The sequence below is a fragment of the Lichenostomus cassidix genome, chromosome 3, assembly GCF_008360975.1.
Source record: "Lichenostomus cassidix isolate B80296 chromosome 3, HeHo_3.0, whole genome shotgun sequence".
Classification (NCBI taxonomy): Eukaryota; Metazoa; Chordata; class Aves; order Passeriformes; family Meliphagidae; genus Lichenostomus; species Lichenostomus cassidix.
Window position 1 is genome coordinate 44,094,041 of NC_139483.1, and position 13,453 is coordinate 44,107,493.

The window sequence follows — 13,453 nt, forward strand, 5'->3', positions numbered from 1 at the left end:
GCCAAGGACTTCATAATTTGGTTATGCACTCCCAGAAATTCTCAATCAAACTAAAGATCCTGAACCAGCCATTCTTCAGTGTCCATGTGTGAGAAAAACAGTTGATAATTTAGTATACTGCCCTGAAGGGGACCCTTCTAATGCATTATGACATTTTATGTGCTGCTAAAACCAAATAGTAACTTGGTGCTTCCTGTATGGCTATAGTGCTTGAGGGTTTTTTTCTTTTTTTGGGAAGAAACAAACTCAGCTCCTTGACATCTGTCTATCTAAAAGGACAGATTTTATGATACTGAGGGTCATGACTGCAGGGAGCTTCCCTTGTTGCTGAACAGTAAGGAAGTAATAATTGGATCCTTTTGGCTAGTCAGGCCTTGTGAGAATACACATGTGAAGAGAACATGGTGTTAGCATGGTCAAATGATTTTGTCCATTGACACCTAAAATACTAATGGGAGTTTCTGAGGAAATTGAACTCTTTATCTGAAGATAGACCTATAACTTTTAAAAGGTTTCACTGACAATAAACTGATTTCCAGTGATTTAACAAGGGACTCCTACCCATATCTGCTGTGTTTCTGATTTGAAAATGTTGTAGTCTTTTGCGTATTCCTTCTGGGCTAGTGCTGGCGAGCCAGTTATAGTAATCTAAAGAGGCAGCTATAAGCTAATCAGGCATCTGAAAATGTAATATTGAATGGGAAGAGAGGAGAAAATAGTGAAGGCAAATCAGAATGCTGTGCTATCTGCAGTGAATACATTTGCTTGTTCCTACAGTTAAAAATTGCCTCAGGTTTTAAGCAGCATGTGAATTCAAATCTGCAATGTTTTTCCAGTATTCCATATAGTGTAAACTCTTTAAAATAGTTCTGCCTTTTTGAAATTTCCTCTTAAATAATATTCAGTGCTACATCAGGGATTTCTCTAAGACTAAACCAACCTTTACTCTCTTGACTAGGTTTAAAAACATATTCATATATTATATTATCCACATGTAGTCCAAAAGCAAGCTTGTCTTGACATTGTGTAATTGAATATTATTTGAATCAGCCAAAAATTTTAAAAGATATTAACAGATTATTTAAATCTGAAGATATACAAATATACTACGTGTATTTTCTTTTCCTGATCCATTACAATTACAAAAGAGCAGTGCAGCATCAAGATTATTTTTTTGGCTATCAAAATCCTCACTTCTGCACACCAGCCCTTTCTTTTTTTCAAGGAATGTCTACATTTTTCCATCTTGACCTTTGTTCAGACTGGAAAAAAAGGAATCCTATCAGCTCTCTACTGACTATGACTTATAATATTTTTCTAAAAGGCTTTGAAAAATGGTATTGAAACAAAAATGAAAAACTTGCTCATTCTGGGTACATATGCACCAGTGATTTAAAAAATACTTACATAACATGGCTTATTGATAAAACTATAGAAACTTTTCTGGTAGTGTCTGTGCAGTATTTGAGTGCCAGAGTGGAAAAACCTCTGCAGTTACATTTGTATTTGCTTTCAAAATATGTTCTCTTTTAGTTGCTGACAAATCATTATGAAAGATGCTGGAAGTATTATTGTTTGCCAAGTGGATGGGGTAACTTTGGTGCTGCTTCAGAAGAAGAACTTCATTTATCCAGAAAGTTGTTCTGGGGTATTTTTGATGCTTTATCTCAAAAGGTAAGTAATTTTGGTATCCATCTGTTACTGTAAAATCCTTATGTGTAATCTTTTTTGTTTAATCAGTAATTTTTTACCTAGCTTTTATCAACACTGCATCATCCACTTCAAAGGGAAAAAAATACAGGCTTTAGTAAATTTAAATCTTCCTCTTATGGCTTCCATTTTAATGTGGGTATACCATTTTATCTGGTCATTCAAAAATTATATCATTAAAGCAATAATCTTGAGATGCATCTGTACAGATCTGTACACTTCTCTGTTTAGTAGTAGTAGTTTCAGCATCCTTGAATCCATTCTATGTTGTACAGAATGCTATGTATTTACTGCTCATTCTGTAATTATTTGAACCTGCTAAAAATTTCATAAGTTTCATTTAAAATCTAAGTATTATGAAATGCTGTGCATATTCCTGTGCTTTATTGTCTTCCCAGGCATCTGAAAAATGTTTAATGTTGCTACCAGTGAAGTCAACACTTTTCCTATTTACTTGAGCAAGATTAAGACTTGCTTCTAGCTGTGTGCTTTGGACAGTCAATTTTCTTTATTTTTGGAACAAAAATTCAGTTTCACACTGAATAAGAAAGCCATTCTCTGGCTATTTGGTTTCATATATAGCTGCATCAGTTTTGCCAGTGCAGTTCAAAGCCCATTCAATACTTGCTTTCTATCCCCTGTGTGTTCCATAGAAGTATGAACAAGAATTGTTCAAATTGGCTTTGCCTTGTCTGAGCGCAGTTGCAGGGGCCTTGCCTCCGGATTATATGGAATCAAATTATGTCAATATGATGGAAAAACAGTCTTCAATGGATTCAGATGGCAACTTTAATCCTCAACCTGTTGATACCTCAAAGTAAGGAATTGCTTTGTTGCAACTAGGGTTTTTTGATCATGAATGTGTAAAAGAGGGAGGGAGTCGATTGTTTGGTATGATGTGAATTTACAGCTTCTCTTCTGAATGCTTACTTTCTAGATAAAATTGAGATCTTAATATTTTTATTTATGTATTTATTTTAAATCATGTAAAAGAATAACTAGCAAGTTACATAATTAATGTCTTGGTCAACTTAGAATAAGTTTAATGCATTTTTACCCAGGAGATAGAACTATCCAATTATCTTTGCATGTCTGCTGCAAACAAACCAGCACATTCTTAGGAGCTGAAAAAGTAGACTAGCCTGCATCACCCCTGTCATGATTAACATATGTAAAGACTTGGATTCCAGTTTGTGTGAATGGCAATGTACCTACAGAAAATTGCTTGATCACACATTCATATAATCTCTTTCACTATGAATAATTGGGAATTGGGCAGCACAATCTTCTTTCTCTCCAGGCAGTCAGACTCTGACCGTGCTTTTTAAAGAATATTAACAAGACAAAGCACATATCCGAATGGAAATCTTCTGCTCTGATTTGTGATTATGGCCAGTGTGCCACTTCCATTTGTATAGAGTAGTCTTACAGAAGTGTGAATCTATACTATATCTTGAAAAATTCCTCTTGTAAAATATTTGCTTTACTTGCCTCTGTGGTCTTTCTGCCTGGATTAACATTCAGCACACAGAATGCTGGCAGTAGATTTACACCTTCATTACAGCACGCTTGTACATGTATGCACATCTAAATATGGTAGTAAAAGCCATAATCCCCTCTGGAGTATAGAAAGGATGACAGTGACCATTAAAATTCATTTTTCTAAGATTATTTAAAATACATGAAGGTTTAATAAAATTTAGTAAGATACTATCACTTAATTAATTGAATATTACTTTATCTGGTCTCATTTAAGAGAAAAATTGTAGATAGCTGGAATAGATTTGAAAAACTCAGAAAATGTCAGTTCATTGCTAAAGGAGTCAACAGTTCTGTGATGTTTCAAGACAAAGACAGAACTGCTATAATTGTAACCTCCAAGTTATCCTACATTCTTTTAACATGAAAATCCTGCTTTGCATTGCTTAGTAGTCCTCAACCTATTTGTATGAAGGTATAGATAATAGGATGTTACTGTACTTCTAATTTTATTGCATTTCTGAAATGATTTGGAGTATTATAGCATTAACAGAGTTCCCATTGGAATACAGTCTTTCAAAGAACCATAAAAAAAAGCCTGCTAACAGTGTTGGATGAATATTTTCTGACCCTTGTGTGTGTGTTAGGCTTTTATGTCCAAACTGTTACTTGGACATAATTTTGTTTTACATTTCTGATTTTTCCTACCTTATGGCTGAAACTTAAAAACCAGACTTCTACTTTGCAGTAGATGGCACTCTAACACTTTCAGTACTGAAATTTTTATTTTAGGAGGCAAGATACTGCTATTTCATCAGTGATCAAAAGCAGTTATTCCCTTTCATTTGTAGAAATGCCAGTGAAGTAAACTACTCATATTTGATAAATTATTTTTGGAAGAGGTTTCTTTCTCTAGTGCTTGCTTGAAGATTAAGAATCACTTCTTTTTCCTTACTGCTTCAGAAACCTTAACTTCTGCACTATCTTGTACGCCCATTGAAGGACTAGTGTATTAGTTTGTATGAGTTTTTGTTATTTTAATAAGGATTTTAATATTTTTAATGTTCACTGATGGGTTGTAAAATAAAGCCTTAGTCATGAATATTTGAGTTATCATAAGAGTGTTTCAAACATATACTATTTGTAGGGATATATAAAATAGATAATGTTTCAAAAATGACTGTTAGCACACTTCATTTATAATGGACATGTGCAATAAATTACTACCATATTTCTGAAATGATAGATTGTAGTTACACCTTTAATACTAAGAAAATATGTGACAAAAAGCACTGGTGATCAATATTGATTTTTCTTTTAACACATGTTTCAAAGAAGCAAAATTCCTACAACAACTGTGGTTGTCATCCAGTACCCATGAAATAATTCAGATTTTTTCCTTGATTTAATTGGGCTTTGGAGCAAATTGTATGTGAGAAAGAAGAGCACAGCAAGATGTGTGGAAAGGATTTATGCATTATTTATTTTTTATTTTGAAGTTTTATTCAATACAAAAGCATTCAATTTTAACCCGCATGATATAATGCTAATTTTCTTTTCACTTTCAGCATTACAATCCCTGAAAAGCTAGAATATTTCATTAACAAATATGCAGAACATGCTCATGACAAATGGTCAATGGAAAAGGTAAAATCTATATTCCTGTTAAAGCAAAATCAGATTTCTTATTTGAATACCTTTCATCTTTAAAATATTTTACTCTGAATGTTATTATTTTTCATAATGCTACAAGTTGGTATGTAGATAAGATATAAATGCACTGTTTTCTTGAAATGTATTTGGTGGAGCATTCTCTGAGTACATATGAGTATTTCCAAATAGTGTTTCATAATTTCATCATTTTTATTGATGACTTTTGAGTAAATATACTTGCTAATTGTTTAACAGTTTTATGGACCTAAAATTATTTTTTTAACCGAAAAAGCTCTTTAGGGGTTTTATTCCTTTGTGCTTTTTTGTTGTCCAGTGTTGAAAATAGTTCCTCAACTGTAGCACAGTATTCTGCTTTATAAGAATCTTTAAATGGAAATTGTGTTGATATGGTTGCTTTGGGTAATCATTAATTTGCAAAAAGATGGCACGCTACATGATTCATATCTTAATTTGTAGATCATATAAATGTTAGTTGAGAAGGTGTTGAGAAAATAGTAGAAAGGAAACTTCAAGAGCACAGCTCTGCAGAAGCATTTTTCAGTTAATTTCTACCAGTAAAAACAGGATTTTTCATCATTTTTCCCTATTTTATCCTTATTACTGTTTCCAGTTTGCCAATGGATGGACATATGGTGAAACATTTTCTGAATCTGCAAAAGTGCAACCATTAATGAAACAATATAAGTTACTGTCTGAAAAGGTAAGGAATTTGTTCACGCTTGATCCAAGGTAGCTGAAATATCACTGAAAATACCACCTTATGTTTACATAATTTTAAGATAAAAATATTTATTCTATGCCAGCTAATGCATAGTTGTTGATTTCCTCAAAATCCTACAAAGATATGGAAGGGTTTTATTGTATGATAAACAGACCACTCAAACTTTTTCTCACATGGCTGAATCTATGTGGCATAACTTACGGTGAAACCGAAGCGTGATATTGCCAGTAAATATTTGCAGTAAGATCACACAGGAATGCCTTCTTGCCTAGGGAAGACTAGGGTTTAGGCTTTGTCTGGTCTCCAGCAGAAAACCAAAAAGATGATCAGACATCTAGAGAACTTCATATAAATAAAGCAATACTGAAGGAACTGGGTTTGCTCAGCCTGAAGAAGCGAAAGCTGCTGGAGATATGGTCTTGGTCTCCTGGTAACTATGCATTAGTTATGGAGAGGATGGATGTATTCTCTTCACAGGGGTGCACAGTAACAGGAAAAGAGGCAATGGCTGTAAGATTCTTTATCAGAAATGCTTTCTGGAAATCCTTCTTATCTTGACAGCTTAAACATTGGAATAACTTGCCCAAAGAAGTGGTGAAATCACCTGCATATTGAAGACATGATATAGCATGACCTGCTTAACCTAATCTTGATAGCCCAATTATGTAGCTTATCTGACCTCAACAGAATGTAGAGGCAGAAGATGTCCAGAGTTCCCTTCCAACACAGACTTGCTTATGATTCTATGATTACATGGTTTTGGTTCATGTAGCAGACAAAACACTGTGTTATTCCTGATAATTACTGTTCCACCTTTGATTTCATGTCTGGGAATGCTATTAACATAGTTATCCCTGAGATCATCAGCTTCCTGCATGGCTAGAATTCTTCTGCCTGCTTCTGAAATGATAAATAAACCTTTTAGTATCTTATATGATTTATTTGCATCATTTCAATGACCCTGGTCCATAAGGGCTATATTCAGTGTATTTCTTTGCATCTCAGTATAACCAGGAAAAAGTCTAATAGTTCTTTTGCTCTGTACAGATACAGAATAAACAAGTTAATTATTGCATGTACATTCTTCTAGGAGAAAGAAATTTATCGATGGCCAATCAAAGAATCATTAAAAACTATGCTGGCATGGGGGTGGCGAATTGAAAGAACACGAGAGGGAGATTCCATGGCACTGTATAATCGGACGCGTCGCATATCTCAAACCAGTCAAGTGAGCCCTTTTGCTAAGAATGTTGTGGTTTTCTTTGTTAATAATAACTGTGTTTTGAAAGGAAGCCTTTGAATTTTTAGGGCTCTATATACTCATATACATGCATATGATGATAACGTCACACATAAGAACAAAAGCCTGGACACTTGTTTTTAAAGCAAGATTTATGTTACTGCATAATCCATAAAGACTATCAGTGCCCCTTTTCTAACCACAATTCTTGTGGCAGTGGCTTGTCATCCAGGGAACCTCTGTCACTTTTTATCCTTCTTTGACAATTTACGTCAATGTAATGAACAAACATGTGACACATTTAGACAGTAAAGAGAAAGAATTAAAAAAAAAGGGTGATATTTTCTGAGGGGGGAGGAGAGACAGAAGGTAAAAGAGAACCATTTATCGGTTCTAGTCTTAAAAGTAGATACAGGGTTGAAAAGTTAAATTCAAAGTTTGATTTTTGCCTGAATTCACCTTAAACCAGATTATATGAGATTTTGCGTGCTGAGAAAAAAAAAGAATCTCTAGAAGATGCAGAGAGTTAATCACAACTTTATCATTATCCACCATAAGTTCAAACCTTAAATGAGTTCATGTGAAATTTGTATTTAAATGAGAGGGCTTTATGTCTGATTGTCATCTGTCTTTGGGAACAAACTCTGTTGACCTTTGCCTAATTTTCACAGGAGTTTACCACCTCTGATGTATTTTCAGCTGGGCCTTATAGGATTCTTTTGGTCTCTAGAGATCTAGAAGTGTCTTGTTCTTGAAGTTCCTTAATGACTTTCAGTATCTTGTCAATGTTAACTTCTTTATGTTAAATGCTTGCATAACTCTGCTGTTTTGCACATTTGTCATGCAGATCTCTGTAGATGCAGCCCATGGTTACACTCCTCGAGCAATTGACATGAGCAATGTCACCCTCTCCAGAGACTTACATGTAAGTCAGAAGTACCTGAAATGCTTACTTTTTATTTTATTTTTTTTTTACAATTTAATTTTGTCTGTTTTGCTAGCTTATTTTGAACAATTTAGGGCAAAATATTACCTATTTTGATACGCTTTGGTTTTGGTGGGGTTTTTTTGGTCTTTTTCATGATTGCCCTTTGATACTCTGTTGCTTAAAAAACACAGTTCCTGTTGAAAAACTTCAGAACTTTCTTTAGTCCTGGATTGATTTTCTCAGCTCACTTTGTGAACAGTTGTCATTTTGCAGAGAATCGTGTTTAGAAGAGCTAGCAGCATCAGTTTTTTCTGTTTCTCTTTCATTTCTCCACCATCTTTCTAAAATGTTTTGTCAATGCTCTTTTTTTCTCTAAAATGAAGGAATAAGAATCAGGAACCACTGTTACATTAAGTGTTGTGACAATAGAGAATGAAGGAATTAGGGGTAAGATTTTGACCGATCTCTCAGTAAGTTGCTGTTTTTTGGACCAATATGTTCTAGTTGATAACCTATGTTTCTGTCATTAGTTAGGATTTTTTCATGGTGTTTGCTGGAGTATGGTGCTAGGTTTTATAGTCTACTAATTTCCTGTGAGTATAATTGCCATGTAATGTAAACATACACTAAATAGTTTTAAATTAGTTAAAGTGAGTGTTTGTGCTACTAGTGAGTCTAGTGATGGCAACATGGTGTTTAAAGCTGACAACAATAGACTCCCAAAACACAGGGTTAAGTTTGCCCATACTGAGCTTTGCCACAGTGCAGGAAACAAGCAGTTGTAGTAAATTAGTTGACTTACTGTGCAGAATACACACTATTGAGCCTCTGACCAAGTTCTCACGTTGGATTTCCACTCCTTGACTTCTGTCTTGCACTTTCCAGTTTTATAGTCCTAGCAGTTTTAGATTGCTGACTAGCTTTGCAAGAATTTTCTGCCAATTAACTCGCAGTGGATTGCTGATCATTCCTAAGAGTTCATAAAATTGATAATTGAATAACTGCCTCTGTCATTGCACTCTTATTTTAAACTGATGACAGAGGTTCCTTACAATTATGGCATTTAACGTTTGTATAAACTCAGTATAGTTGAACGACTTTGCAGACTTTGTGTAATGCTCAGGAAACAACTCATGATGTGAACTTCATCACAGTATTATGATGCAACAAACCAAATGCAGATAAAAGTAACCATCTTGTCACAAATCACCAAGAAAGAGAATTAGAACTTCTGTTAGTCCTTGTTTATTTTTTATGCTATTCCCTCTAGCACTTGTTAGTATTTGTATTTCCTCTGTAGCCCTTAGGCAGAGCTTGTTGGCTTTATGATTCAATTGCCCTATCAAGAGAGGTCTTGGAAACCAGCTTCAGAATCTATTATTTAAAAGCTAAACAAATTTAATTAAAATGCAGTTTCAGCTATGAATTGCCCTGATACAGACACTGAGGAAATATCTAAACATGTTTGGTATAAATGAGATCTAAGTTTTAAAAATTAACTATAGACTACTCTGTATCCTTCCAAGCTCCTAACTGGGATTATCAAAACACCACGATCAGAGTGTGCATGGCAGAAGACACCTACCATACAGAAGAGATATGTGTCATAATGTATTTACTGGAACAAAGTTTATGAAACAAATTGTCTTATGGACAAGTAAGATATAGCTGAAAGGTTTCTGAATTCATGAGTATTCTCAGAAATAAAGAAACTGGTATTGAGAAATACTTGTTATTCAAAATCCTTACTAAAGATGAGAAAGTTTCTGTAGGTTCATAAAAGAAATGTAAAGTGAAATCTGAGGAAAATTTTACCACTGTCTACAGTTAGAGTACATGACCAGGAGGACAGTAGACGTGGGCTTAAAAAGTTGTTTCATGTTGAAATAGCTCCTGCTAGGCAGACACTGGAGAGCTTCTCTGTTTTGCTTAGTTTGGGGCCTAGCTTCTAGTTTGCCAGTCTGAAAGAGTTTCTTTTATAGAAAGAATATGTAGACTAATTTATGCTCTGAGGTGGTTGGTGCTTTTAACAGTGTGGTCACACAAATGTGCATGGTATCCACACACAAGAAGCTATATCCATGGGTTCATAATTAGTCTGCCACGGCCATTAGTAACAATGGTGATTCAATCCTCTGGCTTGCTGTTCTTTATTTCCCTGTCCAAGGCTGTCAGAGGTTTCTTGTTGGCCTTGTTTTGAGAATGAAGTCCCCCATCTAACACCCCAGTACTATTTCTAGACTTCTTCTCTTTGTGGTTCATTATTTGCTGTATTAGGAGTTCTTTCTTCAGCACCATGCTCCTGACTCATACCTATGCTGATTCTACACAAATTCTATCTAATATTTTTTCAGTAAAAGCTTTTTTCCAGTGAACCATTGCAGTGTAATTGTATTAAACTTCCCAGAGAACAAACATTGTTATTTGATATCAACCAGAAAATTGTCCTTCTTCAGTGTTAACCATTGCAGCCCATATCACTAAGCTCTCCATTTTCCTCAGGCTATGGCTGAGATGATGGCTGAAAACTACCACAACATATGGGCAAAGAAAAAGAAAATGGAGCTTGAAGCAAAAGGTAATGTTAACTATATGTTTTTACAGTATTTTATGTTTTGTGTGACCACCTTAGGTTAAGCATTTGAGAAAAAATTAAAAAGAAGGAAAAGGAAAAGCAAATATAAATTGACAAAGAAGAAACAACAAAGTATCTATTCTTGATTGCAATTTTTAGAGCCCGAAAATTTTTATAGTACCAAGTGTAACTGTTCTTGGTAAATTAGTTTAGCAGTTCAAATATATCAAGGGAAGGAAGCTCAAAGGTTGTAAATAAATTTAAGCCACATGAATCCATTTTCCTTCTAGCATTAATCTTACAGACTATTACCCAATGGACTGTGATTTCATTTGTATTGCTTCTTTTATTGCAGGTAGATCTAAAGAGTGTTTACTAAGTACTGCACATACTATGTGTTGAATTGACAAGAGGGCAAACCTAGAGCAGATACTTGATTCCATGCAAAACTTGCATGTGCTTCATGATCTCTGCTTACCTAAATGAAAAGTTTTTCTCATGTATTGTGTAACTTACTATTTTTCCACTTTGTTAAAATAATTTCTCTGTTTGTGTTAAAGCTGGTGGGATTTTTTTGCAGATAATGCCATATTTGCACATGGAGAAAACAACCAGTTCTCACTTGCAAGTGACTGAAGCTAGGGTTTTACCTTATCTGAATGTGTCTAGTTTCATATTGAATGCACCAAACTTGATTGTTTTTTCTTTTTTTTTTTTCCCTCAGTGCTTGGGTTTTTATAAGTTGTAAGATTCCAGAAAAGTTATAGCAGTTAAGGTTTTATAAAAAGATAATGTTCCATTTGGAAGTGCCTTTGATAAACACTCTAAATTGCCATTCCTTTAATTATATTCCCCCTTAATATAACTTTTGTTTTATTCCTTTTCTATAAAACTTACTTCAGGATAAGCAGCCTCAGGATGGGCCAAGTTTGGGAAATTATAGGCTACAGAAAGATGAGATATTTCAATGGATATACTGCATCTCACAGCTTTGAAAGCAGATTTTTGCATGTGAGAAGCACTTCAGTGAGAATATTGTATAGCATTTGTTGAGTTGTGCAGTATGAGAAGGCTGAAGGTGGCTGTAGTGATGGAGGAAGAAGCTTATCATGGAGAATTTTCATGTGTGAAAAGTAGATGAATTTGTCAGCTGAAAAAAACTTGGCCTTCAGAAGTTGTGAGGGTTTTTTCATATGCTAGTCTTGAAATGTTTTTTTACCCATGGGTAAAGAACAAAACAATAATGTGGACTTATGTGCATTTTTGCATATCTGTCTTCAGCAGTCATGTGGTAGAATGACATCATGTTGGTGATAATAGAATAAAATCCAATCATCCCAGTGTTAAAGACTGTACTTCTTAGGACAAATACAAATGAAACAAAAAACCCTATCCACCATCAGACTTGCTCACTAGGTTATCATTTGGCATGTACTTAAATGGATTCAGGCAGAACTAATGGTAAATTTCAGAATATGAAACTGAAAAAAGTCATCCAGGGATATATCTCCTTATTTTCCAGTAAATATTCCCATGATTCGTCCTGTGGGGAAATGCCACTGCTAGGGACGCTCAGTTGAGCTAAAGCCACTGCAACATTCCAGAGGGAATTTGTTCCTTTTAAAAAATATTATTATTATTAAAGACTTCCTGTAGTATTTTTTCAGAGGTAAATATGATCTTACAGTTTTCCTACAGTTTCCTGGGGTTTTAGAGCAATTGTCTTGGGAATTTATTGTATTATGTTATGTGATGGTGATTTTAGAAGTTGAAGTCCGAAGAATGTTGATCTTTATACAGATATGTATATTAACAATAGCAGCGTTATTTTCCTTCCAAATTAAGTATTTACATTCAATAGATATCCATACATCAGATATTTGTAAGCAGTACAATGAAGTTTATTCTGTTTACCTCTGGTTTTGCAACATACTTTTGATCCTGATGGACAGTTGTGTGAACCATGTTTGATTTTTATGTCTTTAATTTATTACTATAAATTAGAACTGTATCACTTTAATATATTTTTCGATATGTGTATATCTTGCTAAGCTTGATGAACCCTGTCATTAGAATGATTAAAAGCAGAACTACACATATGTTAATATCTTGATTTCCTTAGGAAATTATGTGTTATTTATTTAAATATTTTCAGTTTTGTTAAATGAAGTTGTAGTTATAATAAATGTTTGTAACAGTTAAGCATTTTTTTCTTCTTTAAGAGTTTTTGCAATAGGTTCAGCATATTTAGCTGGTACTTGTAGCATATATATTAGAACTACATAACCATATCTAACTTTTCTATCTGAATGTTTTTTAAGGTCTGTGTAGAGAAACAGACAAGTATATTGTTATTTTGGACTAGATTTTACTGTGATGTGCTGTGTAATATTGTGATAGTACTTTTACATACTGGGACTTACCATGTCAACAGATAACTAACTCATTTTTGATTCTCTTGATGCTCCTTAGTAGGAGGAGGCAACCATCCCCTTCTTGTTCCTTATGATACACTCACAGCCAAAGAAAAAGCCAAGGACAGAGAAAAAGCACAGGATATTCTGAAATTTCTACAGATTAATGGATATGTTGTCTCCAGGTAATTCTCTGTTCAGTAATAATGTCACGGAAGGTTTCTGATAGTCCTGAGTGGTCTATTTCATTTTGTTTTGTGGTTTGGTTGGTTGTGGCATTTTTTTTGTTTGTTTTTTGTTTTTTGGGCTTTTTTCCCTTTTTTGTTTTTGTTTTTTATTGTTGTTGTTGCTTGTTTGTTGGGGTTTCTTCTATCAAAGCAAAACTCTATGATCACTTTTATGTTTCAGTACCTGGAAATAAGGACAAGCTTCTTCATATAGAACACTTTAAGGAAGGAATTGATTACAGAGTTAGTAGCAGGGTTTTTGGAAGGCATGAACAGAGGTATCTGTATGTCTTCTGCCTTCCCTCTCAACATCGCAGCCTGCTTTTTCTTTCTGAGATGTCTCCATATATCCAAGTGTTAGTAAATGTGTTAGTTTTCTACAAGTGATGGAATTACTAAGTCTTAGTTACAGGTTCATGCACATCTTCAAGCACATGTCCCTCTCTAAAGGAATTTCGAGGCAATTGGTTGGATAAAACAGCTTA

The 13,453-nt window shown here is 34.3% G+C and overlaps 1 protein-coding gene across 12 annotated transcripts in view; it reads left to right on the forward strand.

Annotated features, from left to right (window-relative positions):
- Positions 1-13,453, forward strand: part of RYR2 (ryanodine receptor 2) — a 383,225-nt gene that overhangs the window by 272,611 nt on the left and 97,161 nt on the right. For 7 of the 12 annotated variants that reach the window (XM_085055535.1, XM_085055538.1, XM_085055530.1 and 4 more), the window contains 8 exons: positions 1,534-1,674; positions 2,364-2,527; positions 4,758-4,836; positions 5,474-5,563; positions 6,675-6,812; positions 7,672-7,749; positions 10,255-10,330; positions 12,800-12,926. In XM_085055535.1, coding sequence (XP_084911661.1) covers positions 1,534-1,674; positions 2,364-2,527; positions 4,758-4,836; positions 5,474-5,563; positions 6,675-6,812; positions 7,672-7,749; positions 10,255-10,330; positions 12,800-12,926 — 893 coding nt within the window. The remainder of the gene's footprint in view (positions 1-1,533; positions 1,675-2,363; positions 2,528-4,757; positions 4,837-5,473; positions 5,564-6,674; positions 6,813-7,671; positions 7,750-10,254; positions 10,331-12,799; positions 12,927-13,453) is intronic. The other 5 variants (XM_085055531.1, XM_085055541.1, XM_085055537.1 and 2 more) reach the window with 1 other exon arrangement.